Below are 19,672 nucleotides of genomic sequence, written 5' to 3'. Positions count from 1 at the left end.
CTGAAAAAGCCCCAAAATTCCTTTTTTTTTTTTTTATTTTTTTTTAAAGTTAGCTGTTCAGCTTTTAGTGATGAAATGTCACCAATTCCAAACAATGAATTAAAAATACTAAAGTACATGTATTTGCTTTTGTTTTCTTCTGGTTTTGTCCTGAAGTGTGTAGTTCTGAGTGCTCACTGCTAACCCCTTCAACATGTTTGTTACGCCTTAGAGAGAATGCTGTTCATGATGAGACAGTGCCTGAGTCTCCTGCACAGAATGGCACCTGTGTGAGAAATGGCAACCTGAAAACACCAGTAAGTCGATTTTAAAGCTTTAAAAAGTTTTAAATCTTTTAAACTGTGGAGGTTTTTTTTTTTTTGTGTCTCATTCAATTGTTATGAAATTGAGTATTGCATACAGCAATCACAGTGCATCTAAAAGCTGGTCACTGGATACAGCTTGACCCTCAAGTTCCATTGGCAGCAGAGCCTCAGTGCTGTTTTTGAAGAGTCAGTTCATTTCAGCATGTGCTTTTCCTTTCTGTGCTTTGTGTGCAGCTGATGTTAATTTGCAGGTAGTGAGTTTAACCTGTGAGTGAAAAGATGTAGAAGAGCCATTGTGCTTGCTTTCTATTCTTCAGAAATGACAGCTGCCACTGAAAACTACCTTATGGGTAGTGTGCAACTGTACAAAAACTTCTTTTCTGTTACACCTTCCTATTCTTATGACTCACTGTTAAGAGCAAAATTCTAACTGGTAAATCCTTTCTTTCATCCCGTTTTAATATTGTTGTATTTGGTAAGGAATAGCTGGGGTCCTTGGGATGTAAAACTGAGCAGCCTGGGGAAGTGATTACAAAAAGAGCAAAATAAAGTTGTGTCTGTGAATATGTGTTGTGTTTTCTCACATCCTTGGTTCACCTGACTTGTTTCAGAGAGAGAAGCGGAAGGTCCGGGAGCAGTGTGAAAACATAAGGAGGAGTTCCGCCAGTAGCAGAAGAGTGAGCCAGCTGCAGAATGGCGAAGTGGTTGAGGCAGTTACCTTGTTTGAAGTGGTTAGCATGGGGAAGCAGGCCATGCAGGTATTCCTAGCACTGAGTTCTGAAAGCACTTGGTGGAGGGAAGATGAATAAACAATGGCCATTTTCATTATTTGTACTGTGGAACATTTAAATTTTGGCTTAGGTGGGGAAGAAACATGTTTGATTGGGATGTTGCTGTGAGTATGGCTCTTGGAAAAAACATCTTGCAGCTTCAAGAAGTTAGTAAAGAGGTAGCTGCCAGATATTTAAAAAGAGGAAGGAAATTGTACGTAAACTGGTTCTTCCTAAGACAATGCCTTAACATACAAAAATATAATTATTTAAAAAAATGTGGAAAAGGTTCATCAATGGTATGTTTTAGTTGTTCAGAATTCTGAAAAATCAGTTTGGCTTTTTTTCCTTTTTTTAAAATCTTTTTTTTTCCTTTGTTTTCCTCTATGGTTGCCTTGTACTATTAATCTTTTACTTTCATTCCAATGCAGTTTGCCAGCAGCTTGCATAATAGCCAGGTTCCCTGTTCATCTGTATAGTTAGCAATTTTCTTCAGTGTGAGGAAGCCCACCCACAGATATTCTCTGAGCACATATATATTATCTTTGTAAATGTGTATGAGAATCTGGAGCCCCAAATATTTTTATGTAGAGTTATAGATATGTCTCTAGCGTGTAGTGTCTATAAGCAAAGTGTGTGTGTGTGTGCACATGTGCATAAAAAGTACATTTACGTTTTGGATGTGAAGCCTTTGTTTTTCTGAGATATTTATGTTTTTCTGAGATATTTATGTGGATGGCTTTTGTCATGCCACAGATGTACTAACTTCAGTAGAGCTCACTGAAGAGCTTGGCTTCTGCTGTGCCAGCCATCATGGAAAGGCCTTGGAAAGGCAGTAGAGCTTGAGTTCTGTTGCTTCTAGAATTTATTAGGCCTGGTGGATTGAAGCCTGGATGGCTTGTCCCAGGAGCCCCATGTCACTTACAGGCTATACTGCCCTAGAAATGAAATTTGGAGTTGTTTTTTGGCTTATGTGTAGTATGTGAACTGTTTCAAACCTACTGCACAAATCAAGTGCTAGAGAAAAATAGAACTTCCAGGGTAAAATGCTGCTATAATTTAATACTAAGTATTAGATGGTGCAGAAGCTAAATGTGTGTGTGTATTTTTGTTGTTTGTGTTTATCTCTTTGTTTTTAAATTAAAATGTTACCTCGGTACTATCAAGAACTCAGGAGGGCAACTTTTTTTTAATATTACGTTTATTAAAACCGTGGTAGTTTTCCCTGTTAACAGGAGGCAAAGCATCTGTGAAAGGCAACATTGTCTAAAGCAGTTTAAGACTTGAAAGAGTCTTTTAGAACTATTAGAAATGAAAGAGAATTGCTTGGAGTTTATTCTTGATTTTGTAATTTAATGGAGATGGAACAGTGTTCATTTTTGTCTTTATTGTGGGTAGTCAGTGGAGTGCAGCACACTGTGTTCATCTTCTGACTAATGAGCTTCTTTAATCTGTTCTAGTCTGTAGTAGTTGACTGGGTTGAAGCTTATAAACAAGACAGGAATGTGGCACTTCTGGATCTCATCAACTTCTTCATTCAGTGCTCAGGCTGTCAAGGTAATTTGCCTTCTTCGTAGCCCTTTCCACTGTCTGTGTGTGAGAGGAGTCTGAAGTGTGCTTTCTGAAATGGAGTTTTTCTCTCCAGTAAATCATGTACTTATAATCTGTGCTGTTCGTTAAGATGAATTCCAGATGGGCAGGCGAACTAGAAAAGAATGCTGCTGGTTAAATTCTTTGTCCTTGCAGCATTCCAGCTCTGAGAGTTGTATTTGAACAAGGTTTGCAGGGTCAGGTTTCTGAAGTGGCATGTCACATTGCTTTGCAGAATCCTCACATAGGGATAGTGCTTTTGATGAGTGTTCTAATTAAAATCCAGTGTTTCAGTTGCCATTTGTTTTATATTTCCTGGTATCTTTTGTTTTGCTAGTATCCTTGTTTGAAAATAATAAGCAGCTAGCAAATTCAGCTCCCTGCTTTGGTGGCTAGAAAAGCAATCTCTTGCCTCATTGAGTTGCTTTTATTAGAGAGTTGTGAAGCTCTCTGTTTCATAATAAACATTGAGGCACTGACTTCTGGGGACAGTTTGCTAGTGAAATGCTTCAGGATGGCAAGTAAGAGTTTTAAGAAGACTGTCCTGTTGGTTTGAAACTTCTAAGTGTACTTAAGCAGCTAGAAATGTGCCTTTTACACATTTTTTTTGTTTTGTTTTGTTTTTGTTTTTGTTTTTCCTGGGTCTTTGACTAATATTCCTTCTCTTATGGGAAATACTTTGGCGTTTTTGACTAACAGTGAGCAAAATTTTGGTCAGTCCTTGCAGTAAATAAATGAACAGAGAAAATAGCCTTTCCAGACAGCTCGGAGCAGACATATCTAGTGGGAATTTCAGTTTTGGTTCATCAGTACTTTATCCTATCAATTAATTTATGTGTATTTGTATATATATGTTGCCTGGACCAGTACCTGTGTATAAAACAGAATTCTCCTTTTTTCAGTGTTTCTAAATTTAATATGGTCCTTACTGTGATTTGGACTTGATTAATGTTGCAGAGTTGTCAGTAATTCTTTTTAAAACACTACTTTTCTAGGCATGGTCACAGCAGAGATGTTTCAAAGTTTGTACAAGAAGGATGTCATGCGAAAAATGACAGAGACCTTTGATAAGGTAGGCACAGATTTGATTTTACATGTCTTTTTCATATAAATAATAGGCTCTACCTTAATAGCCAACCTGGATGGAATTCCTGTTGCTTATCAGGGGCTCTGTACCACTTCATTAATTTGGTAAAATAAACCTGCTTTTTGCATGAGAAATTCAGTGTCATAATGACCCATTTAAGCAGCAGCAGAATATGTTTTTTTAAGTGACTTTTATTGTGAGAGTTTTATTAGGGCTGTCTGACTGCAGTCTTCCTAAAGCTTTCTCTTAGGGGTTCTTTTGATAATGACTGTGTAGAGGTAAATATAACCCAGCACTTCAGCAGGTAAATGGTTTCTTTGGTATTCGGTTGATAGATGTTTTAAAAAATAATAATATGGATTACTGATGAGTTAATGAAAATATATTTTTAGCTGATATTTTATTTGAATATGTTCTTTCTGCTTTACTGACAGTTATGATTTTTAATAAATCATTATTATGTCATGTGGAAGAAGAAAAATGCATTTCAGATTTTTAGATTATTGTGAAAGCAGTAGTGACTATCTAATTTCTTGTGGATTGTTAAGAAAAGCACATAGCTTTACAATCCTGTTTCACTGTTTGACTGCTCCTTGACTAATTATGGCAACATTGAATTTTCTGCAGTGCTCTCACAGTTGCTTCTGTTCTTTTTTCCCCATATTTGTCACCTCTGAATTGATTTGTCAAGCAGCAGCCATCAACCTTATTTTAATTGAGCATCTCTCAAAGACCAGCTGCTGTAGAAATTCCCACAGAGGATGAATTTGCCAACATGTTTTTCTTCATTTTAGAAGTGTAGTAGCACTTGAGCTAATTTTTTGACAGAAATGAACCTATATGTGTCTGGCCATATGAATTAGTAGTCTGGTACTTCTTTGCCAACTAAATTAGCCCTGAATAACACTCATGATAGTGCAGCCGCTCTGGCAGATAGAAAAATGTGATTATAGTTACCATCAGCCTGGAAATATTACAGCTTTGTAACCTTTTCACCTGTCCTGATGGGCAAAAAGGCAGGTTCTGCAGTTGCCTTAGAATCTGTGTTCTCTGAATTTATGGTCTGTGAAGAAAGTAAATTCTCTCTTATCATTTTGATAAATAAAATGTAAATCTTATTATGTTAATGGTTTAAGTTATTTCAGAAGTAGCACCATCTGAGACTTCAAAAACATTTTTTGAAAACTAATGACAGTAATTGTGAAAGTAGTAATGAGAGTGGAAAATATTTCCAGATATCTGCTCAATATCATCTTGCCTTTGAATTTTTATTGTTTGTTTCTAACATTCAGAGGATTTGTTCATGATGATTTCAGTGATTCAGCCATGGCATTAATGTTTAGTTAATTAATTTCAGCACTAGATCCTTGTACCAATGCTTCCTCCTAAAATTCTTACTAATGTTAGTGGAAAAATGTTAATAGAGTTCAGTATGGCAAGGACAGAATTTGTAACATCCTCATGGACATGGCGGTGAAGTATGAGTCAAGTGGTCAGTGAGGTGGACTGCAAACTGGTGGAACAGCCAGGCCTGTGGGGGAATTACCAGCGGCAAAAGGTCCAGTTGGAGGCCATTCACTAGTACTGTACCTCAGGTTGATATTGAGGCCAATGCTGTTTAACATATTTAATAATGACCTGGACACCAGGGCAGAGTTTACTCTTTGCAAGTTTTCAGATGATGCAAAACTGGGAGGATTAGCCACCAAATCAGGTGGTTATTCTGCTGTTCAGAGGGACCTCAACAGAGAGACTGGAGAGTTTGGAAGATGGGAACCTCATGTAGTTCTGCAACAGGAAGTTGTAGGAATGTGGGGATGAATAGCCCTGTGCACCACTGCACACTGGGGGCTGATTGAATGAAAAGCAGCTCTTCAGAGTAGGATCTTAGTGTAGATGACAAACTGAACATGAGCCAGCAATGCACCCTTGCCACATAGCTGACCAACAACCTCCTGGCCTGCGTTAGGTACAGCATTGCCAGCAGGTCATGGGGGGTGATCTTTCCTCTCTGCTCATACTGCTGGGACTCATCTGGAGTACTGAGTCAAGTTCTGGACCTTACAGAACAAGAGAGAGACGGGTTTACTGGAGTGAGTTCAGTCCAGGGCCACAACAGTGATTTGTGACCTTTGAGGAGAGGTTGAGAGTTGAACCTGTTCAGTCTGGAAGGAAGCTGGCTCGAAGGAATCTCAGCCATGGGTTAAAATACCTGATGTGACAGAATGATGAGGAGGAAGCATAACTCCACTCAGTGGTGTGCAGTGAGACTGTGAGCACAAAGGCAAGCCAAGATGGGCAATGGGCACAAACTAAAATGTACAAAATTTTACCTGAACACAAGAAGACTTACTGAGAAGATGGTCAAACTGTGGAGCAGGTTACCCAGGGAGATTGTGGAGTCTCTGAAGGTATTATTTGACTGCTCATGGCATCCCGTGACACTTGACAGAATGATGATAGCACCAATCGTAGTTAAAATTAAAGTTTTATTTCTTAATAGTATGTTATTATTAGTGTAGAGTAGAATTTATGATTAAAATGGCACAGGATTTCTGCAAGCAGAATCAATATAATAGCATAATACAGGATTTATATTATAGCTCACTGTCTCACTCTCCAGCAGGAGTTCTGGTCAAAGTTCACCACTTAGATCTTGCAGTACCTTGATTTTGTTGGCAGTTCTCTGGGTGTTATGATACTTCCTTGTTCTTTGACTGGGTCATTGCCACCACCTGCCTGGCTGTATGCCTGGGACCTTCAGGGTCGGGAGTGAAGGAGGGGAGTGATTGGCCTGGCACCTAGGAACCATGAGACTATGATGGAGGGAAGTTAATCTGATTTGTCTGCTTGATTCACAGGACCTTCAGGGCCTTGTATTGAGGGAAAGGGAAGGAGTACATCACCTGCTTGGTCATAGAGAAAGGCTGCTTGCTTCTTAAAGTGGCATTAGTTATGCTAACCACATTTCCAGGGGTTGAGAGCAGAGGTGCTGGTTGCACACGTTACTGGGCAGCCTATTCTGACTGACCCTGCCCAAGCAGGTGGGATTGGATTAGATGATCTCAGAGTCCCTCTCAATTTCAGTCTTCCTGTAATTCTGTGAAAACTTGTACTGATATTGGAAGCAGAGAATGGCTTTAATATGGTCATTGAGGCATTTATTTTATCTTTGTGAGCTGTAGTATTCCTCAGTGATGAGACAATCTTGTCTTTACACTGTTCTTTGTTTTTCTTCTAAGGTAGTCTATTTGTCTCTTTTGCCTTTGTTCCAGTTTGTAACATTTACTTCTTGCAGTTCTTTGTACTTATGTACTTTTTCTTCCTTTTCCCATTCTATTGCTCAAACATTTAGGAAGGGAGGAACTAACTTTGGTGCTCAACTCTACAGCTAGTTGGGGGTAGAAATACTCGTGCTTCATGAAACCTGATAAAGAAGATTTACTGCCATTAGTTTTGGAATAAGTGCAGAGTTGAGAAAACATCTTTGAATCAAGTCACACTAGTGCTGAAAACATTTCTCTCTAATTTTAAAAGCTCAGAATGTTTATTTTTAAGGGTTTAGATATTTTACGTCTAAGTACTAAACGTTGAAAAGGGATATATAGTTAGACTTGCTGAGGAGCATATCTTAGAATTAATAGTGAGGGTTCTACTTTGTATATATTTGCTTATAAATTTTGGAAACAAGTTATTTCCTATTAGTAGCAAGACAACTCCAGTTTTATATAAGAGTATGTCTTTCTTCTGTCATTAGTTATAAACAAAACAAAACCCAGATGAGAAGGATTTAGGTTTTGTGTAATATTTTGGCTTGTTTGGGCCACACACATTGGCTGAAGTTCTAATGGCCTTTGAAATATGTTTTGTAATGCTTTTGTCTATGAATTATCTGTGCCATTTCATTAACAAGGCTTTAAAAATTTTGTCTCCTGCATTACAGGAAACTGGGTTGCAGTATAAGAAATTCATGGCCTATCCTTGGATCCTGACGGTTACTTGGCCGGTGGATATGGTAGGGCTGTTGTAGTTTTCCAAAACTGTAATGTATCTTTTTCTGTGTGGAATTTACCAAAGCTCCTTGTTGACACTTTGACTTTTCCTCTCTTTCTGTAGACTTTGTAATGAAAGAAGGAAACATTTCCAGGTTGAGTCAGAGCAGGAGCCTTTGTTAAGGGCCTAATCTGACTTGATTTCTGGAAGCAGAGTTATTTCTCTGGTGGTTATGAATGGAATCTAAGGGAGTCCCAAGTTAGGTGTATAAATTTAGGTGGTGTGCCCTTCATGTTGTGTATGTTTGCAGCGAACATGTTACCATTGAAGAGTATCCCAGGGTGATAAACATGGACAGTAGAAATATTCTTAAAAAGTGAGAGGTCTTTGTGTATTTTGTGCTGCTTTTCAGATTAAGGAGTAAACTGTGGTGATAAAGTAGGTACTTGCTTAAGTTATAAATGGTCTTTCTATTGTCCATGCCATGATCAAAGTGCATGAAATAAGGCTTGCTGGAAACTTCCCTTTCTGTTTTGGCACTTGTTGCTACTGTGAGACTCTGAACTGGCTCTTACAGCCTGGTCAGGAACATATTCCAAATTCCCGATGTGCTTTGGGTTGCAGCCAGCCCTGTGATCAGTCTGTATTTGCATTTCTCTTTAAAGAAAGCAGCAGCCTGTATGCTTTGGAAACATAGTTACAAGAAAAGAGCCTGAAGTGTACTTTGTAAGCACAGGAGGTTACTCTGGGTGTGACCCTGTGTTAGAATGTAGCTGAGAAGGTGTTTGCCCTCTGGTGAAGGACCAGCTGAGCAGTGGCCTGCCTTCAGGGAGAAGTTTTCCATAGTGACTGAAGTTTTGGAGTTCCTTGACTCCACTCACACCTGGAAACTATGAAGATGCAAATTCATATTCTGAGCCATTCCTAGGATCTGTGAGGTGTACATGAAAAAAATGTTCATGCTGTCTGAGGTTGCCATTTACAAAATCTGTCTAGTGTGCGTTTGACTACTTTGTGTGAGAAGTCAATTCACCTTCCCTCTGTCTGCTTTCTTCCTGGCAGTATCCACTGCACTGTGAATACTTACGTTTTTATTCTAACTTGCTTTTTGCATGATGTCAAAGGTATTGCCCACGTGCTGTTTCTGTGGGGGTTTTTGGAGACTCAGGTGCAGATGATTTAGGTAAATGACCAAGTATTTGGCATTAAGCTTTAGCCTGATTAACTGCTCAAACTGGCAGTGCTGCTGAGGAGAACAGTACTATCTTGTTTACATCACAATTGTTTGTCTCCACTTTCCACTTATTCAATTTTCTGCCTGGATTTTACTGTGGTTTTGCAGGAAGGAAGGGGAAGTGGGAAAGCACTGTTACATGTAACAAAGTAGAAGAAGCCAAGAGTGCTCATGGTTTATGCCAGTGAAAGTTACTCTGCTCTGCCTTCACACACTTTCTCCCTCCTGTCTGTTCACAGCTACCTTGCATACATTGCTTTCAAATGTGAGCTGTTATGACAGTGTAGCTCTAATAAAGCTGTTTTGTCTCTCTGCTTGCTTGTATCCTAGTTGCTTGTCCCTACTTTGGAATACTAACCATGAAAAAAGTTATGGAGGATGAAGTGAAACGGTCAGCAAAACTCTCTCTGATGTTCAGTGGGAGAGATGTGAATGCACAAGAGAAATAATTAGTGTGTTTTCTCTCGACTTGTCTTTCTTGTGCAGGACAATGAAGACTACCCCCTGATCAGAACAGGACCCTATTGGAAGAAGTTCAAGGCCAATTTCTGTGAATTCATTGCAGTGCTTGTCCAGCAGTGCCAGTGCAGCATCCTGTATGATAACTACTTGATGGACACCATCATCTCTCTGCTTACAGGTTTAGCAGATTCCATGGTCAGAGCATTCAGGCACACAAGCACTTTGGCAGGTAAAATTGCTTGCAGAGCTGCTGTAGAGGTGCTGAGTTTTATTGATTTGTGTACTAACAAAACTGCTCTAAATTGAAAACCTGTTTACTGGAGCAGTTCTCTTATGCACTGAGAGCAACTTCCTCCTAGTGTATGTTATATAAATGTCTGTAATATAAACTGTTTGTTCCCATGTGTATGTGAATTGAATTTGAATTTGAATGCTTTAGATATGATAGATCTAACATAATTTTTTCTTTATAAAGAAATCTTCTTTAATGCCTGACATGACTGACTTCAGAATTGTGCTGTTCTGAGTATTATATTTTTCAGTAATGGATTTTTCACAATTTTCTATTTTGTTGTTTTTCTTCTCCACTAACCTCTGTCATGAGGTTGCAGCAGATGCTTTACCTTAAGAAGCCTCCTTTGGAGAGCTGCTATTCTTGTGGTCTCTGTGCTAAAAAGAATGTTGCTTCTTACACATTTTTCTTTCATGCAGTGTGATGATATTAAAGCCACTACTTTTTTCCCTAAAGCCAGTAAATACCCTCTTTGCCATGCTAAGAGCACTTAAAGTATAATTTATTCTGAAGTATGCTGTTTGCTTTGAGGGCTCAAAAAACTAACTTGAAATCTGTTCAAACCATCCAGCAATCCTTAGAGGAACATGAATTTTTGTCCATTCCAGTAGTATATTAAGATTCCCAGCCATTTCTGACACAGCTTCACTGTTTTTTCAATTTTTTTTTTTTGTTACTGACAATCAAATGTTCCAAAATTCTAGATTCTTTTGCAGAAAAGTCAAAATTACATAAACTTACAAGAGAGTTGCCCAGTAAATTACTTCTTTGACCATAACTGTGACCAAAGGTTGTAAATCACCAGAAAGAGAAGTTAATTTTCCATTTTTGATTATTGTCTGCCTTTAAAATAAACACTGTATTTTAAAACAAATTACTATAATCTAGTAGTGTTCATATTTTTTATATAAACTGGATTTGGCTAACCATATCCTTTTTGTGGTAGAGTGGTGAAGATATTTATGCTACATATCTCTGAGCTAACCTAATTGTTCTGGGTGTGTTTCTTTTTTAGCAATGAAACTTCTGACAGCAGTTGTAAGTGTCCATCTGAACCTCGATGTCAACAAGCACAATGCTCAAAGATTGTATGAGGTGGAGAAGAAGAGGATAAGTGGCAAGAGGACCAGTTACAGACTTGATCAGCTAGAAAGAAAAAGGAAAGAGGTTAGGGAAGTGTCTTGTCCGTGGGAGATTTGTCAAAGTGTAGAAGGGTTGCTGGCTGTTTGTTTTTGGGTCCCTGCAGTTCTTTGAGGTTTGTATGTTTATTTATACATCTAGATAGATACATATCATCTATCTATGCACGGTGCAGAGCAGATGTGACTGGCTGGATTAAGTGGTACAAACATGACTAAGATAATAATTGCCCTATGTACTGTTAACCTGTGATGTCTGGTTGCTTTTCTAAATTGGTGTCATTAGCCCTTGATCTTCACACAGATATGGATTTACACACAAGTTTAATTGTCTCGGTAGCTTTGGTGTTGTTTGAGTGCAGTCTTATATATGTTTGTGCAAATTACAAGCCTAAATTTTAGCAATGGATCAAAAAGGACACAGGCTGTCATCTCTGTGTAAGTAATGCATTATAAAAATGGATTGAACTTCAGGGATGTCCTGTATCGTTTTTGCTTTTCAGTTTCTGTTGTTTCTTCCCTGCTCAGAGACAGCTCCTTTTCAACTCCCAGAGGCAGAGCTATAACTAAAAAATAACTCTGGCTTGAGGGAGAAGGTGACTTGATGAATGAACATCAAGTATAGTTCCTTGTCTCCCGACCTTAGAATCACTTATCACTTTTCTGAGTTTTAGATGTCTGTGGTCTTCTCTGTTACAGAGACAATAGCCTTTCTGTGAAGGAGGAGTGTTTGGGTGAGACAGGATATTTTAGTATCATTGTAAGCTTGATCTTATGGGAAATGCAGAGGAAATGGGTTGTGTTGGAGGGAAACCCCAAACTTGTCACCCTTCCTGATGCTGTTGATGAGAGAATATTTTTATTAGGTGACTTGGATTTTCAGGAATTCCTACCTACATTTTCAGGATTCAGTTTTTTAATATGCTCATTGTATATTTTGAAAATTCCTTTGTCTGCCTTTTTTCCATTCCTGTTCAAGTACATGAAAAGAGAATTTGGATCTGTATGTGAGGTTTGCTTAATAGTTGTGCTGTATCTTTCTGTGTGATTTCTGATAGATCAAGACTCACTGTATCAAACAAGTACCTTGTTTCCCAAGGCTAGCAGTTGGTATTCAATAAACCTTTCCTCAGGATGTAGCCACAAAAAGGCCAGTTGCTAGTGCAGATACAAACCATTCATTTTATGCAGGTACCATGTGTGAACACCAGCAGTTCACATCACAGTAATGATTCCAACGGCTCTGATGCAAATTTTTCATGTGTAGTGAATTATGGGACCAATATTAACATTCAGTTCTCTTTATATTTCAGTATGAGCATAAGCTTCTAGAGGTACAGAACATGATGAATGCTATTTTCAAAGGGACGTTTCTGAACCGTTACCGGTAAGAGTGAAAATAAAGCTGTGACGTGTATCTGCATTCCCCAGGAACTCTTGCTCAGATTGTGTAGATATGAGAATCAAGTTAAACATCCTCCAGGCGCTGATGGTGTCAAGGAAAGTGTAGCAGTTAAATTATTTTTAAGAATCTGGGCTTCCAAAAGGATCTCTCAAGTGTGTTCTTTTGGTTCTTTCTGCTGGCTGTAGAGCAGCGCATTTGTGAATGAGAAGATATCCAAGATTGCAAAATAATTTGTGGCTAAAAGTGGTTAATGTGTTGACTGAAGAATAACTTACAATATTAGTATGAAGATACTTGGAATATTTGGAATTATACATGCTTTTGAAATTCCAGAACATAAAATATTGTGAACAGTATAATTGATTTTAAAATTAATTTTGAATGTATTAATATTATGATTTTATAATTTCACAGTGATGTTATTCCTGAGATCAGAGCAACTTGCATTGAAGAAATTTGCTGCTGGATTAAAACATACCCAGATGCTTTTTTGAATGATAGCTACTTAAAATATGTTGGGTGGATGCTGTATGATAAGGTAAAGTTTAATTCGTTTTGTACTTGGGGCAGTACATTAGGTTTTTGGTTTTAAATTTTTTAAAAAGAATCTTAGTGTTTAAATTCTTGAGAGTAGGTGTTTAAGACTGTGGTGGTACAAAAAGAATTTCCTTTCTTCCCCATTTCAGGTTTTATTTTAAAAGCCGTTTTAACACTAAATAGCAGAACATTTTTTCCAGTTCTGTGTGAATCCCTGTATGTGCAGTTATATGTCACTGAATTGGGAGTTATTTCTGAACTGTAATATGACTTATATCCTCTAAGAGGGTTAAATGTTGATTGAAATACTGCCTTTAGGCTTGATAGACATTTAAAATTTTGTTTAGACTTGTAAAAAATGAAGAAATAAATATTGCCTGTAGTAGAATAGCTTTTCAATATTGCATTTCTTATCTGAAATTAGATACAGAAAATATTTACAGGAAGTCCGGCCATTTCCCAAAGGGTTTTCACCCTTTCCTTATAGTTTATTTGTTTTTTTTCTTGTGAGTAGAGGCACTTTTAAATTCCTCCAAATACCACCAAAACAAACAAGCAAAGAACGGAAAAGAAGTCAGTAAGTCCAGAACACCAAGCAGTAGAACAAGAGGCAATGGGCAAAAACTGATGCCCAGGAAGTTGCACTGGAACATGAGAAGGAACTTCTTTACTGTGTGGGTGACTGTTGTCTAGAGGACATTGCCCAGGGAGGTTGTGGAGTCTCCCTTACTGGAGATATTCAGAACTGTCTGGACACACTCCTGTGCTGGCATGACCCTGCTTGAGCAGGGAAGTTGGATCAGGTTATCCCTGTGATCCTTTCCAACCTGACCTGTTCTGTGCTTCTCTGAAAATACGCTTTTTCTCTTGCTTCGAAAACGCATGAGGAACTTCAGGGGGATAGAAATATTTATCGGGAGCGGCTAATTAGAGCAATCGACACGCTGTACTTGTGCCGGCCGCCTTTGCAGGTGTCTGTGTGTCCTGTGCGGATCCCGGGGAGTCCCGGGTGTCAGCTGCGGGCAGTCTGTGCTGGGTGAACCGGGCTGTGTTCTGCCAGCGGGACAGGAGGGGGCGCGCGAGGCCCCCGATCCCGGCCTCCTGCCGGCCCTCTGAAGGCGGCGTTTGGGTTTCTAGGACGACAGCTCTATCAAGGACTGTCGTTTGTTCCTGCATAAATTTTATCTGATCACAATATCTTTTTAGTACATGTTCAGTTTGGAGAATTCTCAAAAGAAAAAGTCTTTTTTATTTGAAGATGATATGTCTTCATTTACAGTAGTCTACTGTGAAGATGAACAGCTGATGTCTCTGATTATTGCACACAGCTCATCCAGTGCCATTTACTGGAAACTGGAAATAGTTGGGGTTTTTCTAAGGCCCTTTTTTTTTTTTTTTAATCTGACAGCAATGCAGATGCAAGCAAAGTAAGATACAGTGAGGTGTCTTCCATATTCTACATTTGGCTGAGACCTGATAGTGTGCCACTGCTGGTGGCTGCAGTCCTAGCTGTGCTTTATGGTTTGCAGCCACTGTCAAATTGCCTGATTTCAAAATGAGAGCACCAACAGGGGCTGCAGTTTTTAAATATACTATCGTGGATTTTTGGGGGGGTGCTGGGGAGGGAGAGCAGTTTTTGAAATTATTTTGGCTTGAAAGACAGTTGGGTTGTCTTTGCAATCCAGGAGTAACTCCGAAGTAGACCTTCCCAGATCATAATCTGGAGAGTGTTGACCCAGCAGTCTATCAAACCATCCAGGTCCCAGCCTGTGTTTGTAAGATTTACTGAACAACCCCATCTCTGTGATAGTGATGGGGCTGAAATCTCATAACTGAGTGTGTTCAAGCAGTGCTGGAGCCTGTGCAGAGCTCTCTGAAGCCACTAGAGCTGCCCACCACTTCAGAGATGTTTTCTGTCAGGAGGTTGGGGTCAAAATATGCTATGATACAGCTAAGGGACAATGTATATGTTCAGAGTTTCCTGAAAATGTGCTTACATGATTCCCCTTGACTCTGTCACAGCTTTGACGGACCTAACAGACAGGTTTTCTGTTGAGATTAGAATGGTAGTTCTGATGAGGGGAGTGGGTGGCTGGGTTTGTGTTTGCTCATGCTGCTGTTGAAAGAACCTGAAGGTAGTGAGAAATTCTTCATCATTCAACATTACTTCACATCCTTTCAAAACTGTGGAGAGTGTTGAATTTAGAAAAGGGGAGGTGGTTGAGAAGGAGAAAATGCAAATGAAAATATAGGAAAATAACAGAAATACTCACAGAAGTAGTTAACTGTTTCTATTCACTAGAGTTAATTTTTTCAGCACTTAAAGAAGCATACATGTATGGGGTTGTGACTGAGAGCTTTTGGGTGGGAACAGAATACCTCAGAAGGGAGATGGCACACTTTAATGTGTTACACTTTATGTCTGCAGGCCTGTGCTTGACTCCTACCTGACTGACAAATGACATTACCAGGTGCATACCAAGAGCTGTATGACCATTCAGCAAACCTATGCACATTGTTGTCCCATTCCCCACACGCAAATTCAGTCCCTATTCACAAGCGGAGTGTTGTGAAAAATAACCAGGGGCAGCTGGAGCCAGTTTTGTGGTGCATTGGCTGAGCTGGGTTTGTGCCAGTGTGCAGTGATGGGTGTCACCTTGGGACTGTCTGTGAGTGAGTTCTGTGGTGTGCAGCCCTTGTGGTGATAGGAAGGAGCAAGTGTTGGCAACAGTCTCTTCCTCAGAGACTTTAAATGTAGAATAAGTACTGCTGATATGTCATGGGCAGATTAGAGAGCAGTGTACATTGTTACTTGTTTATCTTTCATTTTATATTTCTAGCAAAAAGCTGTCTTAAGCAAAACTGTTAGTCAAAACCTGCCACTGGTATCATCCTTGGCCTTCCATCGAAGCAGGTGAACAGGAACTTGTAGCAATGGATAGCCTATATGTAGGTGGTCTCCTTTCTTGGATTTCCATGTTTATTCTTACTGCTATTGTTAGCAAGAGGAATTAAGAAAGAAATATGAAGACAATGATTCATAGCCTGCAGTTCATCTTAATGTCTCTGCTGATATGCTTAGCATTATAAATTTACAGAACACATGGTTTTTCTGTGTTGTATCATCAAAATTACTTTCCTAATGCCATTTAATGCTTTGTCCTTTGAATGGTGTAACAATATGCATGAGATAATTGAAAAGGTGGCTAAGGAAAAGACTTCTTTTTGAGGCATTTGTGAAGCAGCAGTAGTAATAGTATGAAATGACACCTTGGATGGATAAATATATTTTGCCTAAATTAACTAATTAGGCTGAATTCAAAGCAGCCCTTTTCCTAGAATACTTAAAATACTGTGTTCTAGTGTAAAATAGAGGGAGAAGGCATGATACTTAATTCTGTAAGAATCCACAGTGATAAACCAGTGGATTTCTAGGTTGTACCTCTTCCTCTGGGAATCTAGAGAAATCCGTAATTTCTTGGACTCCTATTCTGTGTTTAATAATTGTCCCAGTCAGCTGTTGACAAGAAGCAAGCAAAGTCTGATATATGGGAGAATGCTGGTTGTACTAAGTAGCTCATCCATACTCCTGTCTTTGTGTCTTTAACAGATGAATAGCACAATCCCTGTATCTTTTGCATTCTGTTGCTTTTATTAACGGTGAGGTCCGTGAGAGTATCTTTGACTCTTAGGGACCCTAACACAAACTTTGATGTTACCTTTAAGTTTGGCTCACTGCAGGCTTCCTCTGTGTGGGAGAGAGAGAGATGAGTGTGTGTACACACATACAAGCTGGTACTGATGTCACTAATAAAGAAGACGAGGCAGCATTTGTGTAGTCTGCTGTAGGCAGCCACAAAGAACTGTTATTTACATGATATAAATGCTGATAGTGACTAACAAAGATACATGTATTTTACTGTTAGTCAATTTCTCTTTGTCTTGCAGCAAGCTGAGGTGCGGTTGAAGTGTCTTCTGGGACTGCAGGGAATTTATAGTAGAAAAGAACTTGTTTCCAGGATGGATCTCTTTACTAACAGATTCAAGGTAAATAAATTACTCTTCGCTGGTTTTTTAAGTCTAGGTTGGGTGTAGACACAGGGCCTGATGTTTTGATCAGAGCTTATCTCCCCACTCTCTTGACTGAGAGGACTCCTGCAGAAACGGCCCTGTTGACTGAATAGATGAAGGAGTTTTGCTGGGATGTTTCCTTCTGCTTCTGTGAACTCTTCCATTTCACTTTAGGTCACACAAAATGGTGTCAGCATGCACTGTGATCAGTTATCTCCACCATTTATCCAGACTGGCCCAATTTTTTTACAGGATCTTTGGCAGATGACAAAGAGTTTCATATGCTAAAGATCCTCTTTTTGATGCCCCTGATAATGGTTAACCTTGTAGATAGTGGACTGGCTGTCCATGTATCACACTGATGTAGGAATGGCTCTCTCTTGATCTACCATGTCAGTATGAATCTTGAAGATGGATCCCTTATCTCCATTCTGAACACTGTAGTTTTGAGAGCTTGTTTTGTGGCTTCACTGACACTGTACTCTGCCTTTATCATATTCCAATATCCTGACTCATTTAAGAAGTAAGCCTTTTACTTTTTTTAACTGTGGCCCTGCTAAGGATTTTGTCAGCTGCTCTTGCCCTAGCAGGGTTGCACCTTCTCATTACTGGAATAAGAAAGCTCGAGATGATGTGATTGATATCTCAGTCCCTGTGAATCAGGACATGATTCAATGTCAGGACAAATCAATGCCTACATGTGGTGGCAATCCATGGTCTTTTTGCAAAAGGTGCAGGGCTTACCTGTGTGTCAAAGCAGTTGCTAACAGTGAAAAATGCCTATCACCTATTCTCAAAGAATAGGTGAAATAGATTAGTATTGGTATCTTAGTAATAAATTATTCAGAATGAAATTCAGCTATCTAAGATTGACCTCTGTTTAAATGATTGTGGTAGTCTCTTATCCTTCTGTCTGCTATAAGCTGTGAAACCAAATGCAGGATTGGTATTCAATAAAGACTGATGAAATAGCTTCAGGCTGTTTGTAGTGCGATCTCCCTGTGTGGAGGATGTAGTATAAATGGATTATTGCAAACTCCATCCCCCAGTCCAACTCCCACCCAAAAACAACTCCTTCCCCTCTAAACAAAAGAAATCCAAACAGCTACACACACAAAATACCAGTTTCAAAGTTTAAATCATGTTTTCTCAGTGATGGGGTGTGTAATCATATAACCAGAGAGTTAGACATGCTCCCTCTGTTACCCTGAGTGTTCAAACTCAGGATTTGTGGAGTTAGACACCTTCAAACTGGATTCTGAGAAAAAGGGAAGTGCAAAGGGAAATGAAGAGATTTAGAAACCGTATGTTAAATGGGGAAACTGTTAGTCCCAAATTAAGCAGGTCTAAAGGTGTAATATATCTTAAAGATAGAAATAATTAAATAATTAGTTATTGTATTAAATATTGCATATACTGACATGTGCAAGTTCCTGGTTTCATGGGATGTGAAATTTCCTAGTTTTCTGAGCTGTTTGCATGTGTACTAAGTTACAATATTGCGAATTCTGGAGGTCAGCAGTATTGCTACTATACCATGAGGTATCTTTATGACTTAAACTGTCTTTTCAGCAAGGCACTGACTTCTGTAACGTGTAGGTGCAGGCACTTTGCTGTTAATGGGGGAAACTGATTAGATAATGCTTGTAATGTGAGTGAGGCTTACCTTCATTTAACATACTGAAGTGCCAGTAGTAACATCTTAGAAACAAGTTGTCAGTCACTTTTAATTTGTAGTGTGTAGTTAATTTCTTGTGAACGCATGCATTACATGTATAAAAATATCATATTACTGCATGATTAATTCAGTTAAAAAATTAACATGCTGTTAATTTTCAGGGGCTGGGGAACTACTTGGTAGTAATCAAGTTGCCTTATGTCTCTTAGGAAATAGCTGCTGAAATAAAAATAAATCTCTGCTGTACTAGTGTAGATGATCTAGCTGTAGCAAAAATACATGTTTATTGAGAACAAACCATGTTATATCTTTTTATTGTCATTTTACATCCATTAGGATCGAATTGTGTCCATGCCTCTGGACAAGGACCATGAAGTAGCAGTTCAAGCCATGAAACTCTTGATGCTTATGTCACAGTAAATAATTTCTTTTTTAATTTACTGTATTGTTTTAATGGCAACAAGATCCAGGTACAAACCTGATGAATCTTCCTGTAATCAGTTATTTGCTGGGAAACAGTTGCTTCTGGCAGGATATGAGTTACAGTTAAAGCTGCTCAAGACATGACATTTTCTTTCTGTGGGAAATGCCAATGTTAAGAAAACCCTTGTGCTGAGATTCAATATGAAAACTACATTTTTATGTCTTTACATTTCCCTCTGAAAGAAAATTCCACCTTTTTTAATTTTTGTATTTCTCAAAAAGAACATTTGACTGTCTTGGGGGAGGTTCCCACTGAACATGGGGTCCCCACCCCATCTTCTGTCCCAGGATTGCCAGGCCTTGACCAGGAGCTTGGAGAACTCTGCCATCTTCCCTGTCTCTACACCTGGTGCAGGAAGCTTTGAGCTTTGAGGCTGTAGCTAGAATTTTGACTTTGAGATTCTTGGCTTCAGGGCACAGAATCTGGTAGCCTTTGAGCGCATAGCAGATTGACTGATAGGAAATGAGCAAGTTGTGATTTTGCTGAGGTGGAAAACTAACAGGAGAGTTGTTTTCTTGGCAACTTTACCTCCCAGCCATAGATTTGGTAGGATAATGGCAAGCTGGAAGTGTGGGGAAGAATTATATAGAAGAAGTATATAAATTTTATTCTGATACATCCTTGA

General features: G+C 39.0%; 1 protein-coding gene across 1 annotated transcript in view; it reads left to right on the top strand.

The window, feature by feature from the left end:
* LOC136357906 (cohesin subunit SA-2-like) overlaps positions 1 to 19,672 on the top strand; it is a 58,294-nt gene that overhangs the window by 4,330 nt on the left and 34,292 nt on the right. Inside the window, exons 2-12 of the mRNA XM_066313549.1 lie at positions 212 to 296; positions 917 to 1,063; positions 2,536 to 2,632; positions 3,661 to 3,737; positions 7,696 to 7,767; positions 9,466 to 9,670; positions 10,749 to 10,900; positions 12,186 to 12,259; positions 12,692 to 12,815; positions 16,763 to 16,861; positions 18,900 to 18,979. Of these exons, the coding sequence (XP_066169646.1) occupies positions 212 to 296; positions 917 to 1,063; positions 2,536 to 2,632; positions 3,661 to 3,737; positions 7,696 to 7,767; positions 9,466 to 9,670; positions 10,749 to 10,900; positions 12,186 to 12,259; positions 12,692 to 12,815; positions 16,763 to 16,861; positions 18,900 to 18,979 (1,212 nt within the window). The remainder of the gene's footprint in view (positions 1 to 211; positions 297 to 916; positions 1,064 to 2,535; positions 2,633 to 3,660; positions 3,738 to 7,695; positions 7,768 to 9,465; positions 9,671 to 10,748; positions 10,901 to 12,185; positions 12,260 to 12,691; positions 12,816 to 16,762; positions 16,862 to 18,899; positions 18,980 to 19,672) is intronic.

This window comes from Sylvia atricapilla, chromosome 2 (assembly GCF_009819655.1).
Source record: "Sylvia atricapilla isolate bSylAtr1 chromosome 2, bSylAtr1.pri, whole genome shotgun sequence".
NCBI lineage: Eukaryota > Metazoa > Chordata > Aves > Passeriformes > Sylviidae > Sylvia > Sylvia atricapilla.
The sequence above is the reverse complement of the archived record's forward strand: the minus strand, read 5'-3'. Positions and strand labels throughout refer to the sequence as shown.